Raw genomic sequence first — 20,106 nt, 5'->3', positions numbered from 1 at the left:
GAGTGACTCTTATCTGCAACGTGAATTGTATTTTAATAGGACGCGGTCTGGAAAACCTTACTTAAATATTTTGCTGTCCTAAAAGTTAGAAAACATTACAGGCGATTTTATTATTATTTTAAAACAGGTTATTGAGTCTTAACACTGTGAAACTAAAAACGAGCAAAGCAGCACTAGAATTTTCATTTACAACATATGTTCTCAGTACTCAGGACAAGCTAGCTAGAATCCAGCTGCTTCGCAAATATGGTGATTTAGGGAGCATGTTGGTTATGAATGACAAAAGCGCCTTCGAAATGTTCGTGGTTGTTAATTTTGTAATAAAAATGCAAATTTAGCTGGTGCAAAAACGATTTTAAAACCTGCTAGATTCTAAAAATAACCGTGACAAGTCCGGCCTTAGTAAACAGTTATGAGAAGTGGACCGTACAGGCTTTCTCACTTTAAACACAGTCGCTCTTACGGCGCGATGTGTCTTCGTGCAATTTAAATTAGGAGTATTCGATAAAGGCCTTGTAGCAGTGCTTTCCTGTGGTGTTGTTGATTAATTATGCTATACAAGGTGGTTCCGAAATCCTTAAATTGTAACGATTAATAAAAGTTCACCAACAGCATGACTCCCATCGGTTTGGTTTCTTTTCAGTATCTGGCAAAATCTGAGAATTATTTTTCTTTTAACTTGTGTGTTATAGGAATTAAAAGTTTAACTGAACTTGAAGTTACTCATCTTTGCCTACGTACGTAATACACAGACAAAGCCTGAATTTTTTCTCGATGGCTTTTTGTATCTATTGATTCATTTTTGTTTACTTTTGTAACTAGCACATCTTTAATTGTAATTTCTCGCGGCTTTGGCCGTACTCTGTAATTCAAAATTATGTACTTCAAGTTGATAATAATAAAAATAATAACTGATGCAAATATGAAACAAATTTTATGAGTTTTTCACTGGCTAACGCACACCCAACATCGTGAATTTTAAGTGAATTTATGCTCTACTATCTTACTGTTTCTGCGGTTTTTTAACAGGCAGATTCCGCTTTGATATGCTTAAAAATACATTCTGTAAATAAATGCGATTTGATATCAAAGTGGTAAAAAGGTTTTCTGGTAAAAAGATGAAAAACAGTATGGCGGTCGATCGATGTCCCCCAGCTGTTCAATTGACGTGGCTTAGCAACGGCGAGCGTATAAATAAACAAACTTAAAGCTTCTTCTTGCTTTCAAAAATAACTTGGCATTAACGATGCACTTTAACCCTCATCATAGATTTGTCTTTGAAAAACAACTTGTCACATACGAGGTGAATCTCGTGAAAGTTTCAATTTTGTTTTTCAAAAGCCTTCAATGTTGGTTTCAGTAACCAAGGGCGCGGGCGCGAGTTCGCCTCTCGTGGGCCAGCCTCGCGCGGTGATCTCGCCAAATTTCCAACAGCATCCTTCAGATTGAGGGCCTTGACTTGTGCCAAGTCTGTCGCGCGGTTTATAAATGGAATATATACGTACTGAGATCGTATCACTAAAGACAGTGGAGAAGTATAAAATCGACTCCGCTACGAGAATCGATGCAAAAGTGTAGCATATATGAGATAACGCAAAAATCTTACAGAAATACGCCTGATTCCCAAATAACAGAGGATTGGTGAAGTTTGCTACACATAACGATCATAAAATTAAACCACATTTTTGGCAGCAAACTTGTTGAACCGGGCTCGCGTGCAGTTGAATTTACTTCTGCTCTTAATAACACAGAGGTATCAATATTAATTTCCTTCCGGAATGAGTCAGCATTGCCCTGAGGCTGCAGGCGTTAGCAACCTACGCAAGCACAAAACAGTGAGTACCGTGAGATTTTTCTGGTGTGGCTGACGTGTGGCTCTATTCCCCCGACCGCTGGTCATGCGAACGGAGGGCTCTGTTCAAACAAGACTGAGATCTGACATTATACGTAGGCTTACATGAAGAATTGACCTAGAACCCCGTCCCCGGCCTTTACTCTACGATGCGACCTCCTCGCGTCAAGGCAACCGCTTTTTCGGAGCTCGAACAAAACCTCAGTCATTTTCTTCTCTGAAATCCCCATCAGCAAATCTTACTACTAGACTCGCGAAAATAAAACTCGGAACAATGTTTTCGCGATGGACAAACACCACGCGTCGCCGGCACACGAAAGCAAGTATGAAATTAATGATATTTGCGCGCGGAAGTTCGTCTTCCGTAACGTACTACGGTCAAACTGAAGATTTTCATGCGCGATTAAGTAGAAAGATTTGGGATTACGTAAACCCAAACGGCAGAAATGGCCACGTGACCATTCTTATCCTATATTAGCCGCTCGCTGTTTTCAGTTTCTCCGGTGAAAGTGAGTAGTTTTGGGTTAGCATCAAAGGCCAGAACAATTCTGCATTATTCTTATCTATCTACTTATAAACGGGGCCAGGGTGTGACAGCCGAGTGGACACACCCGTCCGAAAATTTTGGGTGAAGTTCTTCACCCCCCCCCCCCCCCCCGCCCCCTTAACTTCCCGGATACGTTTCAACTTTTGTAAGCCCAACCCAGTTTTATTTTATTCATAATCGCCTTTTAGCTTCAATGCAAATTCAAGTATAGCAATCTCCCTAGTCTGCACATAGTCACTAAATTTTCGCAGGGAGGCCGATCGCGTACCGCATTTGTTTCTGGTTTTCGGGTCGGAAATATTTTTGAGACGAAAAAAAAAAATACTCTGCCCTCTTGAAATTTGTAAAATCTACTTACTATGCAGTGCGCGCTTTAATTTCATTTTTTGTTCTCTCTTTGCCGTCTGGCAATAAAGACCCGGGATGCTCGAAGCATGATTTTTGCTAGGCAGGTAACCGATTAACTACCATAAGTAAAAACCAGTGATAAACTGTGTTTGCAAGGACCACAGTGACAAAATAAAAGTACCGGATCCTGTAGTGAAGGATCTAATCAGCAAAAAAATAGTAAAGCAAATAATCTAAAAAAAGAGCAAGGCTGATTTCACGGTCAGGGAAGTATATTTTCCAATATTTCGAAAGGCACGGCCTTTCTTCTTCAGGGTATGTTTGAGACTGACCCTGTGGCAAGATACGTTACAATTTAAACAGTTACAATAGATACCTGACTACCATAACACTAAACTAAACTGCATGATTTTAGGCCAGGCTGACACTACGACCGAAGGGCCAATATTTTAACTATTGCCACTAGCCGTCCTCAGAGCCTGAGCTACAATGAGAGAAAATACATCTCTAAAAATTTAAATTCGAACGTAAAACCTTAAAGGTTTACAGTACCATGGCAGTTCAAGATCCAGGATTCATTAGTGCCAATGTGGCCTCGAACAACTCGATCGGTCCTGGGGCCAGTTTCTCGAAAGTCCCGGTAACTTACCGGGCCCGATAAGTATATTTTTAAATGTTTTTTCCCTGATTACATAGTGATTTCAGACATGGTACTTGGTCAATGTTTTCATAGAAGTGAAAGGTTTTAAAATTTAGTATTCAAAGCTAACAGCTACTTGACTTCTGTAAAGAAACATTTGTCACCAAAGACACTTATCGGGCCCGGTAAGTTACCGGGACTTTCGAGAAACGGACCCCTGCTACTGATCATCGACTGTTTGGATCCAAGTCGTCCGAATTGAGTCTCGATATTTTTCAAATTGTAACGTTTGTCAGTTACGTTTTGACGGTGTGTTGTTAGCAGCATCCCTTGCTTATGTTATTCTATTTCCCCTTTATTGAAGGGGCTGGACCAGTGGAAAATTGCAGGGTAAGGCTCCGGTGCAGTGTTTCCGTCCGTTTTATGCGTATTTCGCTTTTCGACGGCGCGAAAGTTGGAACGAAAGTGAAATATGGGAGAAAAGGGTGTATATAAGAGGAGAAATTTTGCACGACATTAAGCGGAGCTCATTATCATCATCATCCTCGTCCTCTTCCTCCGTCTCATTATCATCATCATCATCATCATCATCATCATCATTATCATCATCGTCATCGCAGTTGAACTCTTCTGCGTGGCTGTGACTTACTATGTATGAAATCTTCATGATCTTACCTAAATTCGTAAGTTTCCCCGCTATCAAGACCAAGATAACGATGGTCGTTGGGGTCCTTGTTGTGGCGGCTCTCAGGTTATGCCAGGAACGCTCTCCCAGAGAAACTGAGGGCCATAAACTGTATGCACACATGCAAGAGACGTCTCAAGACCCATTTTTATTAAGCTAGCGCATTATGAACTTTAATCTGCAATATTCGCATGGTATTTAATTTGTTGTTATAAATTTCAAAATGAAATTTTTTAGGTGTACTTTATTGTGCTGTGATTGCACATACTATTATGAGCATTTGATCATTTCCTTCCTTGAATTAATGGAACGCGCGCAAAGTAAGTTAATTATCATCATCCTCCTCATTATGCAAAGTAAGTTGATTATCATCATCATCTTCATCATGGTTGTTATTTAAAGTAGTCTCTCATCAACCAACGTGATAATACGTTAAACATCAGCATCATTTGATATGATCACTTCCTTACTTGAATGAAAAGTGCGCCATATAGCCTTGTTTACACGAACGACGCAAGCATAAGCATAAGCATAAGCACAAGGATGTTTACAAGTGCGATAAGCACAAGCATAAGGTGACATACACAAGCGCAGAAGCATAAAAATGGGGCAGGATGGCGCGGCTAGACTGCCTTTTGGTGCGAGATTTGATTCCAACATGGCGGACTAAAATGTACGCTGACAACTTGTCATTATTTTTCAGTTTCCTTTCCTTGCGCTTGTGCTTGCGTCGTCCCGGTTTACACGTACGACGCAACGACACAAGCACAAGCACAAGCACAAGAGAATGGAAATCGTTTCTTTCTCTTGTGCTTGTGCTTGACTTGCGTCGTTGCGTCCTACGTATAAAATGGGCCGACGCAAGCACAAACATAAGCGCAAGCACAAGGCGCTTATGCTTGCGTCGCACCAGTTTACACGTAGGTTTCTTGTGCTTCTGCTTGTGCTTCTGCGTATGCTTGCGTCGTACGTGTAAAACAGGCTTATAGCCGCAACGACGAAAGCATAAGCACAAGCACAAGAGGATGGAACGATCAGTTCCATCCCCTTGTGCTTGTGCTTGTGCTTGCGTCGTTGCGTCGTACGTGTAAACTGGGACGACGCACGCATAAGCACAAGCGCAAGGAAAGGAAACCGAAAAACAGTGACAAGTTGTCAGCGTACATTCTAGTCCGCTATGTTGGAATCAAATCTCGCGCCAAAAGGCAGTCCGGCCGCGCGAGTGTGTCTCATTATTATGCTTCTGCGCTTGGTTAACAAAACTCGCGCCACTTTCTAAACCAACGGGAATTCAAACCAAAACCATGCAGTCGTGTTTTGGCTGCACGCGTTTTCCCGCGCTTGGCGTCAGTTACATGTATTTGCTTCGAATTCTGGTTGGCTCGTTGTGTTGTTTACACTTGTTGCGATTGGCCAGAGTAGTTACTTTGGTTTCGGTTTTACGACACACAATTGGAAACAGCTCTAAAAGTGACGTTTGATAGGGAAAGCCAGTCTCCATACTTGGTACATGTAGGCTCAAGCACATTTCAAAGCGTACCATTGGCTCCGAGGCTAATTTCGCCGGAGAAGGGGGAAACTCCTCGGGTTTTTTGGTAGGGTAGGGCGCGGCTCGGTTCTCCAAACCATGATCCTGTTTCAGATTAAAAAAGCCAAAATATTTAATTTTCTGGTATTCTTTTTCAGACCTGGCTTCTGAAATTCATTCCCATTTTCAAACTTGGTTTTTACAGAGGCTGCGGAGCGTTTTGAAATGTGGGGAAGGGGGCTCATCTTTCACCCAGCCATGCGCATGCCCCTACTCAAATTGTCCAAAATGCCCTTTGCGTTGTTCGTTGGCACAAGCAAACCACTTTGCAATCTTTACAGTGTCTAGTGTGTCCGTAATCGATTTGCGACAATGCATCAGGAGGCAGTTGTTCAGACGGTCCTGCTTCATGGTGCTTCTTAGGTAGTTCTTGAGTCGTCTGAGGGTAGAAAATGTGCGCTCTGAAGTTGCGGATGCTACCGGTAATGTCAAATACATCCGTAAGAATTTGTGTACCTCTCCTAACAGTGTTTTGGTGACAGGAGTTTTGTTGAAAGCTTCGCACATGGTCCGTATATTTGTAACCTGACGTACTTCGGGTAGCTCAGTTCTCACTGCATCAAACGTTTTACAACATGTTATTTCGCCAAGCGCGATGCTAGTAAAACGATTTATGAAAAGATTACGAGATTGAATATTTTTCCAATTTTTATGCTGCGCTAGCGATATTTTCGGCACCAAAGCATGTTTTTTTTTTTTGGGGGGGGGGGGGGGGGGAGGGGGGCTGTACGCACCACATTTTTGTTGTAGCCCCCCTGCCTCCCGGGCTCCGCCGCCTATGTATTTAGAATAGATACCCGTTTCTGTAAAGTCCATACCCTTTTTCACACTTTCAGGCCAAAATGGTTAAAATCTCCATATTATTTGTTATATAAGCGTATGTTCCAATGCAAATTCTCATTGTACCTGAAGAAGGCTGGTTTGGCCAGCCGAAATATAGTAACCTCTAAAACGTAATTCTACGTTGTATCGGTCTCTGCTCTTTTGTCATATTTGTATTTGTTAAGCCGATCAGATCAACAATTGATCCAACGTATACCAGCAGGATTATCGTCCAGGGTTGTTGGATCGACCACTGTTGTTAGATCACGGTTGTTAGATCGACCACTGTATTCCTCTGCGTCTGATGCGTTAACTACACTGAAGTGGTTAACACTAGAAAAAAGGCGCTTCCAGCGCCGATGCGTACATGTATATAAATGTCTTAATGGTCTCACGCATCACGAATTAACATTAGTCACTCAGCAAGAACAGCATAGTTACAACACAAGAAATAAAGCAAACCTCAAAATTCCATCCATTAAAAGAAACTGGGGTAAACAAAGAACTGGCTATCATGCTGTACGTGATTTTAACTCGCTGGACAAAACTATACGAGCCTCTGATAATGTAAATATTTTGAAGCGTCAGATTTTTAATTCATTGATTTAAGTTTTGTATTACACATAAGATACATTAGTTTTTAGTAGCATCTTTTAGCATTTTTATTCATTGTAAATTTTTAATTTTTAATTTTCGAGGTCCTTTTTGTAAACCACTTTTTAGTGAAAAAGTTTTCTCATTAAAGATTGTCATTATTATTATTATATTGCTTAGACTTTACTTAAAATCTAGACCCTTTTTTAGACAAAAATGACTCAAAAGCCATACCCTTTGGCGCCGAACATACCTATATAGATTATACAAGGGAGTACCCCCCCCCCCCCCCCCGCCCCTGCACTTCTCCATTGTAGCAACAAGGAATTGGAAAATGCCTATTACGGGGCATTAAAAATTAAGTGTAGTACACCATTCAACTTCTTAATTTTGCTTGCAATATTGAAATAATTTCGAAGAAATCTTTGAAGCCCTGTTTTTTGTGTCAGCAGATCAACCGCTACACTGAACTTTCGTCACGGTACGTCAATGTCTGACTTCTATCAAATCTCAGAAGCAAGGAATTATCGCTAAGCTCAATATAATTGCAGCAAATTTAACATATCCTTAGTAAACTATAACAAGATCTGCAGATATTCTTTCTCTTTAGTGAATAAACACATTTGATCTGTTGAAGTTGTTGAAAACAAAGTGCGCAGGTTTAGTTTTCAAAAAGGGACCCTCCCCATGGAACCGGGAAGTACTGCACAAAGGACGTTAAAACGTGGAAAGAGGAAGGAAGTAAGCTAAGAGCCACAGGCGAGTAGCGTAACTGATAACAATAATAATAGTCTTTATTCAATCAAAGGATAAAAATACATATCCTAAGTTACAGTGAAAAAGTAAAAATACACGATAAAATACAACAATAATACAGGATTCAAAAATACTATACTAAATTATATATGTTCTTACCACGTTTTGACGTTCTCTGTGCGTTTTCAGTCAGTGCACTGGCACATCTATAAGGGACCGGTCATAAATTAGAGGGGGGGGGGGGAGGGCTGGTGCATACATGGGAAGGGCCATTGTTTTTCATGCAAGCAAAAAAGGGAGGGTCAAACAATTTGGTGCATGTCATTAAGGGGGGGGGGGGGGGGGCATTATTTTTTATGCAAAGTTGCTGGGGTCAAGGAGTCATTCTAGAATTCCTCTGTAGTCACCGTCATTCTTCTGTAAATATAATATGGAACATCATGACTGTTGAATATAAACATGGGTTTTTAATGACACTTCTTGGTCCTAGGTCTAGATCCTCTCCTGACTTGAACAAACAGTATATTGTCAAAATAGAATGTAAAATATATCTTTTTAACGATTAATAACGGCTGGGTTTTTGAAATGATGTAAACAAATTACTTTACAGCTTGATAATGATGATTGCTCTAGATCGGATTCACTTTCATTTCTAGTACTTTCACTTTGATGGTCTTCTGTGACAGAAAGTTGCCCATTTTCTTCCAAAAGACCTGGAATGTACTCTTTTATGGTAGAAAGTGCTCTCTCAGAAATTTTCCCTTTTTTGCCATTTCTTTGAGGTATCTTATTTGATCACGCGTGAGAGATACAACACCTTCAACATTTACAGTGATTGGCTGTGAGGTATCAGCAGATATTTGCTCAGTAATCTCTTTAAATTTCTTCTCTGCCTTTTGCTCCTTTCTTTTCTTGTTTTTTTTTTTTTCTGTTTTGTTTCTGGGACCTTTTGACATATTTGTTTCTAAACAAAATTCCTTTAAACATATCTGCACACATGTCCTCTTTCTTTTTTAGAAACTCTAAATAATATGTTCTTCACCCTTTCCTCTTGTTCTATCAACTGAGTTATCATTTGCTCATCAAAACTCTTGGCACAATCTTGTCCTTGTTTCACATTTCCATTCTTGGCATACATGTGTAAAGGCTGTTTAGACGTTCTTTAGTATCCATGTGTTCCTGTTGTATATTCTTTTAAAGATCAACCATGGTTTTGATGTTAGACCTTATAATGATTTGATCAGATTTTACAATGACATAATTGTCATCATAAAATTTACCAGCTGCAACTGGATTACTGCTGCTCATGATACTTTTTATTCGAGATTCAAAGTGAAAATGTTTTGCTGAGAATCATACTGCCTTCTACCTTCTTGATAAAACAGTTTGACAAACTCGCGTGCATTCTGTTAGTTTAAGGTCAGCGTCATACAATTAGGGCAATGCTGCAATACAGGTAGCCGTAGTGTGGGAGGAGGGGTGGGGGGGGGGGGGGGCGGTCATGATAAATTATGCAAACTATTTTGGAGGGTCAACATTTTTCCTGCACCTGGAATGGGGAGGGTTTCCCCAAAACTGGTAGGCCAAAATAAAAATGCACCAGCCCTCCCCCCCTCTAATTTATGGCAGGTGCCTAAATGGAAACTACTTGTTTTATGAATTTTTTTGACATCGGTTAAACCGCACCAAATTAGCAATGTTTTTAAATATCATGGCAGTGGTGATTTGCGCAGAGATCGAGATTAACGTCACTTGAAAATATAACTTTATATCATTTGTGCTACTTCGCGATTATTTTAACTTCGGTTCAAACTTCTACACAAACGACAAACTACCCAGAAACCAAATTGGTAGGAGAGGCGCTCAAGTTAAAGAGCCGAGAATAAAAAATTCATCGTCTTTTGTTCACGTTCTCCACACTGAACCTTGAATTTGGTCGTTTCACTTTGTTGTTTTGCAGAAGACGGCAAAGAAATGTACCGAAACATAAAATGTACGTGCAGAGCGATTGTTTTTGCTCATTCAACCCTTTGTTTTGTGGCGTTGTCGTTGCTGTCGCCGTCGTGTTTTTAAGAGGGAGTTTTAGCAGCGACACGGCGACGGCTGCGAAAACGTCGCTTTTAAAATGAATTCGCGTTTTTTGAAACATCCTCGCGATTATATACAAATTCTCTCTAAATATCAAATGTAAGTGAAATTTCCTGGAGTTGAATTCTTGGAGACCGCACCCAAGTTTAGAAAGAGAAAGAAAAATTAGTCGTCGTGTGTTTACGTCGTCCATAAAACATCCCGACGGCAAAGAAATGTACCAAAAAGTGCAATGCACGTGCAGAGTTCGTCGCAGTCGGTTCCCTGAACGCGCGTTCACGTGGAATAATTGTTATGAAGTTACCTATGTTTTTTGTAGTGTTTGAATGAAATTAGTCGGGAGGCTGTGAAAAGATTGTGCCAGTTCTTCAAAATGATACTTTTGACTGCATGGTTATGCTGATGAAAGGTAACTGTTAATGGAATACTCTCATTCTTGCCGTTCTGTGACGTTTGTAGTGTGGACTGTCGGTCAATTTGTTGAGTGCCTTGTCGGTTTGTGTTGAGAGTATAGTGAGGATAGCAACGTGTTTTGACAATTTTTTTCTTTCTCTTTTTAAATTTGGAATCAGGCTATGAGGGTCCTACTGCAGAAGAATTTCTTTTTTCTGTGCCTCGCAAGGGGACATATTTGTGTGGCTTTCGACAACGCGCGAACACTGAATTTGTTATAAACTAAGGACATTTATATTGCTATCAATGAGCGGACGTCTTAAAAAATAACTAGTCCATTTTTGTTTTGGACTGTTTTATATTGCTAAGGAAGGGTGAGCTATTCGCACTTTGACTGGATTGTTCAACTTTCAGTTCATGTTCAACTTCGAGATGAGTTGCTAGTCTGTTTGTGTTTTCGTTTCGTTTTACACATTTATAATTTATTACAATTTAATGGCATAGAATTAAAGGTAAGTGATAAAAGAAAGGCATTGCCATAAGGACGGTCTGTAAAAGAGTCAAGAACCCCATACAAGACAGACCACCTACTAAAAAAATATTAATATCATAAAAACTAAGATTATATAAGACAAACAATTAAAACTGTAAAAATGCATATGGAGATATGTGCGAAAAAAAAAAAAACAATAAAAAATTATCAGTTAAACAAAAAGAAAAACCTCACACATTTCCAGCTAAAAACTCCCTTATTTCCTGACGAACAGGCAATGGTAAAGTGTTCCACACGTCCACGATCCTATTGAAAAAACTAAACTTAAATGTATGAGTTCTAGCGTAAGAAAGATGAGCAGTTTGTACTTTGGCTGTGCCATTTTTTAATTGTCTTTGTTACTATTAAAACAAGATGCCCCTCTAATGGCATTACACGGAATGCTTAATGTAGCCCAAATTATTCCCCATTGTATGTTTCGCAGATATTTAAAAAATATCCTCCCTTGGCCATTGAAATAATTATCTGAATGGTTTTATTCAGATATATTGCGTGATACTTATCGTTGTGTTACTAGGAATCATACCAGAAATAACTATGCAATAACGTCATGACCCCGCTGAACTGGTCTGGCCTACTCTAGCTCTAATCCTTCGCGTTGATCATTCGATCTGTTTTTTAAAGCAGATTTTCTTTGCTGTGAACTCTCCCAATTTCCGCCGTTTCAACTGTCGAGTACTACCTAGAAGTTATTATTTCGATTTACTGCTTGAAAAAGGTTGGTTTTCTCTCTGAAAACGGCAGATCCGGAGTCTTAAATTCAGACATGTGGCCGCCATTGAACGAAAACAACTTTTCCAAATGATGATTTGCTTTGACGTCACACAAGTAGAGATGAGTGGGTCCCCTCCCTCGTGATATACGCGCAGATAATGGAGTTTGATTGGGCCGCTTTTGTTCAAGACAATCAAAACAATAGATCCCTTCTGGGAGAGGGAAGAATTTAATCTAGTTTTAATGAATAAATCAAATGATGATTTGACGTCACACAGAAGTGATGAGTGGGTCCCCTCTCTCGTGATATGTGCCTGAAAAATAGATTTTGATTGGGCCGCTTCTGTTGAAGACAAACAGAACAATATATCCTTACTAGGGGAGGACAGAGTTTAATGCATAAATTAATGTGCACATTTATGACACCGATGAAGAAAAAGATACCCGACCGAAACCTAGACACGTCATGCCCTGCGGGCATTCCGTGTAATGAAGTTCATCAATCCATTTATCACGAGAAAGTGCTCCCTGACGCTCTGCGCACGATTCAAAGGGCGCTAGGAAAGATGGGAAAGATTTCCCATCAGCCCCACTCGTTCGGCGCGTAAAATGGTGTAATCAAGGTATGAAATTGACCGGAATTTGGTATGTAATTGTCGTTTTAATGGGCAGCGAAGGTAAGAATGATGATCCACAAGCTACATTTGCTTATTACCCCTCTGAACTGGTTCATTTTATAGTAAGATCGATTGCATAATGCGTTACTGCAAGTTGCTAACAAAAAAAAAAATACGCTCATTTGCTGACAAATTGACGTTCCAGCTTCTGCAAAATTAATTCTTGCCTTTTGCATTGTCATTGGAAATCTGGAAATCTAGTCGAACTGTATAAAACTATGAGAGCTTCTGAATTTTACGTGGTTTGACACAGTTTGAGGTATTAGGCCTGGTTTCAGTGTTGAAATATATAGAAACTATATAATTATATATACAAGAAGCTACTGTATACTTTTTGGCATCACAGAATTATGCTTCATCAACATTATCATCATCATCATCGTCATCATTTTAAGCTTGTCATGACAGATCAGAGTTATAAATATTTTAAAGCTTCATTCGCCTGAAAAAAAAAAAATTAGCTTTATAATTATTGAAAGCTTTTATAATGATCAGTAAGTGATCATTTAGCTTATAACAAGTCTACTTGACTGCATGCAGTGGCCAAATTTTTTCCAGGCATCCAAAAAATCTTCACTTGTAAGTTTGTGTGCGGTTAATAATTAGAAGGTTATTTGGAGCTTATCAGGCAAAATCTGGCGGTGCTAGATCTCAAAGCGTCTTAACAGGCCTTGTGCATAGGGACTTTTAAGATATTTTGACTACTAGTAGAGATTGAGTACAAGAAGAAATTTTCAAATCCAGTATGCATGGTTCAGATAACCGCTTGTCGCACTGGCCTTGTTTAGAACTAGGGTCTCCTTATCTGCTGATAAACAACAGGATGCAGCGAGAGTTCTGGGGATGTGACTGATTTGAAATTTGAAAGTTGTACTTGTACTCAATCTAATTCTTGTCCTTTTACTCTGATCTGAAGGTCCTTCATGTCAGCTAGAGTGTGCATAGATGACTAAGATAATTTGTCAGGGTAATAGCTTGCATTAATGTAACAAATAGAAATGTTATAATTGTTCTTGTACTCACAGATCCAGCATAAATACCAACATAGGGGGAAATGAGAAACTAAAAGATATGATTTCAAACTGGTCTCAGAAATAGCACAACTATTTCCCAGAAATTTTCTTTTGATAGGTGCGCAGAGATCTTTGTCACCAAGCTCCAATTTCACCATTGCCTAGTGCTGTGACATGTACAGTATGTCAAAAATCAGATTAAATTAAATTAATCACTGTCAAAAATCTTCTGTTAAGTAAGTAGTTCTCCTCAAAATTAAAAAAAATTCTGGGTCAATGAGTGATTGATACTATTCAGACACCCTCCAGCACGTGTGCCAAGCATATGAAAAGTTCTTTTGATTGACTTTCACTTCATTTATTATCATAAATTGTAATTATTGTAAGGTGGCTTTCTTTGCATTGAGAAGCTGGCTGTCTTTTTCTTTTAGCAACTAAAACAGATCAAGAACCTTACAAGGTTACATTTACTGAGGAAGAGCTGAGGGAGAGACTCACTCGACAGGAGTATCACGTTACTCAGGAGAAGGGGACAGAGAGGTTTGTTGTACACTGTAACACAATGAGGGATAATAATAATGCACTAGGAAGTGGAAAGCCCCGCACCCCAATGCCCGGGCAATGCGGGGCATTAGCAGGGGATTTCAGCAGTTTTAGACTCACTTTTGCCACGGTATATGTGGGGTTTTCGACAACATTAGATGCAAGTATAGGCAAGCGGGATCTTAAGTGGGGCTTGGACAGGAATTCGCTGCGATTTTAATGGTTTTGAAACCAAGGAAGCTGGAATTTACTATTGCCATTTTTCAGAGCTTTACATGCTAAACCCTGTGATTAAGTTATTACAGTTACTGCTTTTGGAGAGATTATAGATTTTGGAATGCCAATTCTGTAACTTGAGATAGATTATTGTTCAACTTACAATTTTGGCTGTATGAGAAATGGACAGCATTGTTGATTTTCGTATTTTTCAAAGTTTAGTTTGAGGCAAAAATTTTTTGGCAACATTGTGCATTTGTGATTTTTAAGTACTGTATTGCTGGGGGAAGGGGGGGGGGGGGACAAAAGTTTGCTTTTGATGTACGAAATTGCCCCGCATACACAGGGAACAGAGGAGTTCAGTTAGAGCGAGACAATAAAAATGTCTTACCTCTTTTCTGATTTCGATCGTTTTGTTGCGAGCGCCATTGTTTTGAAATGTAGCAACTGCTGACTAATGCGACCGTAGTCTCCAAAGTAGCTTAAGGTGAGTGATGGTAATAAAGAGAGACATTTTCTTTTTCTTTCCTCGTTCTGATTGACAGTCTAAAACTGCTGAAATATTTCCTCGTTCGTTCTTGCCTCGTTCGGAAAGCTTGGCTTTCCGAAGACAACCCATTGGCCAAAGGCCAACGGAATAGCACATTCACATTAGTCAGCGGTAGCTACATTTCAAAATAATGGCGCTCGCAACAAAACGATCGAAAACAGAACTATAGCATTGGGTTTAAAAGCAATGAACTGTCACTATTAAAAGGTAAAGCGTTTTTTATTGTCTCGCTCTAACTGAACTCCTTTGCTCCCTGTGCGCATAGTGGGGAATTTGCTTCATTTAGAAGGCAGGCTTGGTCTAATGCCCTGCTATTTCCCGGGTATGGGGGTGCAGGGCTCTTCACTGACTAGTGCATAACCTGTTAGGGAGGCAAGGTTGGCGCAGTGGTGAGAGCACTCGCCTCCCACCAATGTGATGTGGGTTGAGTTTGTTGTTGGTTCTCATCCTCGTCCCAGAGGTTTTACTCTGCGTACTCTGGTTTTCCCCTCTCCTCAAAAACCAGCATTTCCAAATTCTAATTTGTTCTGGAATCTGAGGGCCACAGATTTGTCAGACCTAACAGACTGTTAATTGTCACCCTCTCTACTAATTAATACCGAAGTATTTTTGCGTGGTTTATGACTGTGCGGGAAAAGCAGATCTTTGCAAGGGCTATTGAAATCCAAAAATATTTGGGGGTAACCATGCACTTTTTAGAAATTAAGCAATAATTATTCTATAAAGCTGTAAAATACAAAACAATATATGGCGTTTTTTTCCAAATTGAAGCTTTATTATCTCTGAAAAATGCATGGTTACCATGCTTACCACCATTTTGGATGTACCAAGAGCACTTGCTAAGTTCTGCCTTCTCTGCATGGTTTTAAACCGCGCAAAAATATCCCTGTATTAGTAGGCACCTCCCATAAGAATCCCGATTATCTCCAGATGTGCAGAACGTATGCGCAGTAACAAAAGTAGGCACTGTCCTTAAAAGATCCCAAAGGATCCTGCAATATCTCTAAACTAATTATTTTTTTCCTTCTTTTGAAAATCAGAGCGTTTACTGGTGATCTTTGGAATCACAAGAAAGAGGGTGTCTACAAATGTTCAGTTTGCGGTAAGGTTCTCTTCCTGTCTGATACCAAGTTTGACTCGGGTTCAGGATGGCCGTCATTTTGGGACACAAACGATGAAGGAAGTGTCAGGAGGATCACGGACAACTCGCATTTCATGACTAGAACGGAAGTAACTTGTGCTGATGTGAGTTAGTTTCGATTACTTTTTACGGTTTAAAACAGTACTTGATTGAGTGCAGCACTTGAGACAAATTCCTGTTGCCTGCTGGCTTTTGTACACAAAGTTCTCATTAAGTAGTGGTAGCCAGCCAAAAAAAAAAAACTCTAGCTACTTTGGATTTTACTTACTTTTTGGTGAAAAAAGATTGTGTGTTGAATACACTTGTGCCCTAACAGTTACGAGCATTGAAAGTGGCTATAATTCCTACTGCAGGTTAAGGACAGTGCTTACATTTGTTACTGTGGAAACATTCTTCCCATCTTGAGATACTCGGGTTTCCTATGGGTGCAGGTGCCTACTAATACAGGGATATTTTTGCCCAGTTTTAAACTATGCGGACAAAGCAGAACTTAGCCAAGATGTGCAAAACGTATTCACAGTAGCAAAAGTCGGCACTGTCCTTAATATCTTCAATGTTATTACTTGTATGATAATTACCCGGGGGGGGGGGGGGGAGGGGGTTCTCCCAATAAAATTGGATAGGGGTGTGCGGCCGGCTTCCCAAAACCCTTACCCTATTTATGACCAAAATCTGCGATTTTCCCTACCCTATTTATGACCTGACCAAAAATTTAATACCCTATTTATGACCTGATAGTGTCTGGTCAACTTCAGTTTGAAGACCCCTGGAGCCCAGCGCGTGACCGGAGCATGCGACAAGACGTTGCGGCACGTACGCAGTTGCTGTAAACATCATGATGAAGAAGTAGCTTCTTCTAAAAAAAACGAATTCAAGACTAGAGTGCAAAAATCGATACCTTATTACGCGGGATGCCCTGAAGGGGCATACCGTGTCTAAAAACGGGTCGATTTCTTTTTTGTTTTCTTCCTTGTAGCTACAAATGTGTACATTAATTACGCGGGATGCCCTGAGGGGGCATACCGTGTCTAAAAACGGGTCGATTTCTTTTTTTTTTTCTTCCTCGTAGCTACAAATCGGTACATTAATTTATTCATTAAACTCACCCCTCTCCTACTCGGGGTGTATTGTTCTGATTGTCTTCAACAGAAGCAGGCCAATCAAAATCCATTCTTGTCGCTTACATCGTGAGGGACGGGACCCACTCACCCCTACCTGTGTGACGTCAACGCATCATTTGATCTATTTATTAAAAACAGATTAAATTTGGCGCCATATTGTTAACATGTTCTGGACTCAAGTGTGCCGTTTTCAAACGGAAATTTCACCATTTTGAAGTGGCAAATCGAAAGAATAACTTCTAAGAAGCACCCAACATTTAAAACGGTGGAAATTGGTAAATTCCTGGCGAAGGAATCGTGCTTTGTTTGACAGTCTTAGACCACGACGCGAGACTGAAAAGAGGTCATTGAGAAGCTTACGTTATCGCAATGGAATTCCCGCAATTTCCCTTGAGACCCTGAGTAGCGTAACACAAGGGAAACAACGTAACGCGATCGTCGTGACTCAAACTATTCCATTAGCAAGGATTGTTTTATCAATCGGCGAAGCATACAGTTGGAATAAATGAATCAGCCCCAGCATCACGCGTAATGCCAGTATAGCAGGCATCTTGTTTATTCATTAAACTATCCCCTCTCCTACTCGGGATGTATTGTTCTGATTGTCTTCAACAGAAGCAGGCCAATCAAAATCCATTCTTGTCGCTTACATCGTGAGGGACGGGACCCACTCACCCCTACCTGTGTGACGTCAACGCATCATTTGATCTATTTATTAAAAACAGATTAAATTTGGCGCCATATTGTTAACATGTTCTGGACTCAAGTGTGCCGTTTTCAAACGGAAATTTCACCATTTTGAAGTGGCAAATCGAAAGAATAACTTCTAAGAAGCACCCAACATTTAAAACGGTGGAAATTGGTAAATTCCTGGCGAAGGAATCGTGCTTTGTTTGACAGTCTTAGACCACGACGCGAGACTGAAAAGAGGTCATTGAGAAGCTTACGTTATCGCAATGGAATTCCCGCAATTTCCCTTGAGACCCTGAGTAGCGTAACACAAGGGAAACAACGTAACGCGATCGTCGTGACTCAAACTATTCCATTAGCAAGGATTGTTTTATCAATCGGCGAAGCATACAGTTGGAATAAATGAATCAGCCCCAGCATCACGCGTAATGCCAGTATAGCAGGCATCTTGTTTATTCATTAAACTATCCCCTCTCCTACTCGGGATGTATTGTCCTGATTGTCTTCAACAAAAGAAGGCCAATCAAAATCCTTTTTGTCGCTTATATCGCGAGGGAGGGGACCCACTCACCCCTACCTGTGTGACGTCAAAGCATCATTTGATTTATTTCTCAAATCCGGATTAAATTTGGCGCCATATTGTTAACATGTTCTGGACTCAAGTGTGCCGTTTTCAAACGGAAATTTCACCATTTTGAAGCGGTGAATCGAAAGAATAACTTCTAAGAAGCACCCGACATTTAAAACGGTGGAAATTGGTGAGTTCCTGGCGAAGGAATCGTGCTTTGTTTGACAGTCTTAGACGACGACGCGAGACTGAAAAGAGGTCATTGAGAAGCTTGTGTTATCGTAATGGAATTTCAAAAATTTCCAGTGAAAGTCTGGGTCGCGTAATACAAGGGAAACAACGTAACGCGATCGTCGTGACTCAAACTATTCCATTAGCAAGGATAGATTTATCAATCGGCGAAGTATACAGTTGGAATAAATGAATCAGCCCCAGCATCACGCGTAATGCCAGTGTAGCAGGCATCTTGTTTATTACCAAAATGGTGGCAAAATGGCTAAAATCGATAGCCTATTTATGACCAAAGCGGCTGAAAAACCATACCCTTTGGCGCCGCACATACCTATATAGCCCATATAAGGGAGTACCCCCCCCCCCCCCCCCCCCGGATATTTATTGAACTAAATTTTAATCCCAGTATAAAACTATTGTCATGTTTGGTTTTCAGTGTGGAGCTCATTTGGGACATGTATTCGATGATGGACCCAGGCCGACAGGTCTGCGATACTGTATTAACTCAGCTTCGATAAAGTTTGACCCTTCAAAAGGCAAGTTTTGAATACATACATGTGGTGTCTTTTTCTGTGCTTCCTCAATTGCTCTATAATATCTAGAGATTTAGAATTATGTTATGACAAATGGCAAACGGCAGAAATGACGGCACGACTATGTTTATCCTGCATTTGCCGCACCCTGTTTTCAGTTTCTCAGTAAAATTGAGTTACTGTTAGTTTTCTGTAAGCATGAAAGTCCAGAACTGTTTTGCACTATTTACATCTATTTGCTTGCAATTTGCCGTTTGCCGTAAATACGATTGGTGAAACCTACTCTGCACCTTTCCATCATTAATATGTTTGCAAGAAACACTTGAAGGCAATAAGTTAATTGTGCTGTTTGTAGTTGTTGTGACCGAAAAAAAAAATCACCGTGAGCATTAATTTGTTTGGTGAGAGTGGTGTTTTGTTCAAACTAGCTGTGTCAAACATCGCCTTGCATAAGAGTGTGTTTTGAACAGGATCTAAGTAGTCTAGAGAGGACTAACCCAAGGGCCAGGCCTTTCCAAGGGGAGTGGGGAGGGAGAGGGAAGGGTCACTTAGGGGGAGGAGGAGAAGAGGCTTTTCCCCTTCCTATCTTCCCCCCTCCTCCCCCACACACTGAAAAGGCTGATACTCAGGTTATCTGAGAGCCAGTCAGGAATGGCAATTGCAACAATATTACATAATACTATTATTGTAATTAATTAATTTTTATTTTATTTTGTTTTAATGACAATCCAGGTAAAGTATTTTTTATAATAAATTTTAACTTTGTGATCAGGTGCTGTTAAAGGAAAGAAGAGTGAATTGTAGGAGAATATTAAGTTTCAAATCCTGGTGACAGTGACATGGCAACTATCTGTTGGGCTCACTTTTGCTTGAAGAGTGGCCTTAATTTATTGGAATTTATGAATCATGTGTTTTAAATGAGGATACAGCTGAAAATGTTCAGTAGTTTTATCAAGGTTGTGAGAAATAATTTGCTTCAAATAAACTACCCGTGTTGCCAAAATTATGTAATCTTGGCTGCATGGTCAGATTTAGCAATGTCCATCATCTTATCACATGTCAGAATTCATTTCCTTCACTGAAAAAATAAAATGTACACTTGTAGTACACTGTTTTGTGTCGATTAGGAAACTTGTTCTGTCCTTCTGGCCCACAATTCTGGCAGAATGTCTGTAAAATTGGAATGAAAAGTTGTGCCTACTTTGTACTTAACTACGCTACACAGGGTTTGTACTCTTTTGTG

The 20,106-nt window shown here is 40.1% G+C and overlaps 1 protein-coding gene across 2 annotated transcripts; it reads left to right on the top strand.

The window, feature by feature from the left end:
• The first annotated feature begins 12,176 nt into the window (after window positions 1–12,176).
• LOC146463118 (uncharacterized) lies at window positions 12,177–19,970 on the top strand. 2 transcript variants are annotated; one of them, XM_085084861.1, is made up of 6 exons: window positions 12,210–12,257; window positions 13,174–13,224; window positions 13,702–13,810; window positions 15,620–15,824; window positions 18,767–18,866; window positions 19,636–19,970. In XM_085084861.1, the coding sequence occupies exons 2-6, from the start codon at window positions 13,203–13,205 to the stop codon at window positions 19,665–19,667; spliced, it is 468 nt and encodes a 155-aa protein (XP_084940987.1). In that variant the 5' UTR covers window positions 12,210–12,257; window positions 13,174–13,202; the 3' UTR covers window positions 19,668–19,970. The 2 variants fall into 2 exon arrangements, with proteins under 2 accessions (XP_084940986.1, XP_084940987.1); XM_085084860.1 differs by lacking the exon at window positions 13,174–13,224 and having other exon boundaries at window positions 12,177–12,257.
• The last annotated feature ends 136 nt before the right edge of the window (window positions 19,971–20,106 follow it).

Source organism: Pavona decussata, unplaced genomic scaffold, assembly GCF_977016875.1.
Source record: "Pavona decussata unplaced genomic scaffold, jaPavDecu1.1 SCAFFOLD_180, whole genome shotgun sequence".
In the NCBI taxonomy this organism is placed as follows: domain Eukaryota; kingdom Metazoa; phylum Cnidaria; class Anthozoa; order Scleractinia; family Agariciidae; genus Pavona; species Pavona decussata.
This window is presented reverse-complemented; position numbering and strand designations above follow the sequence as displayed.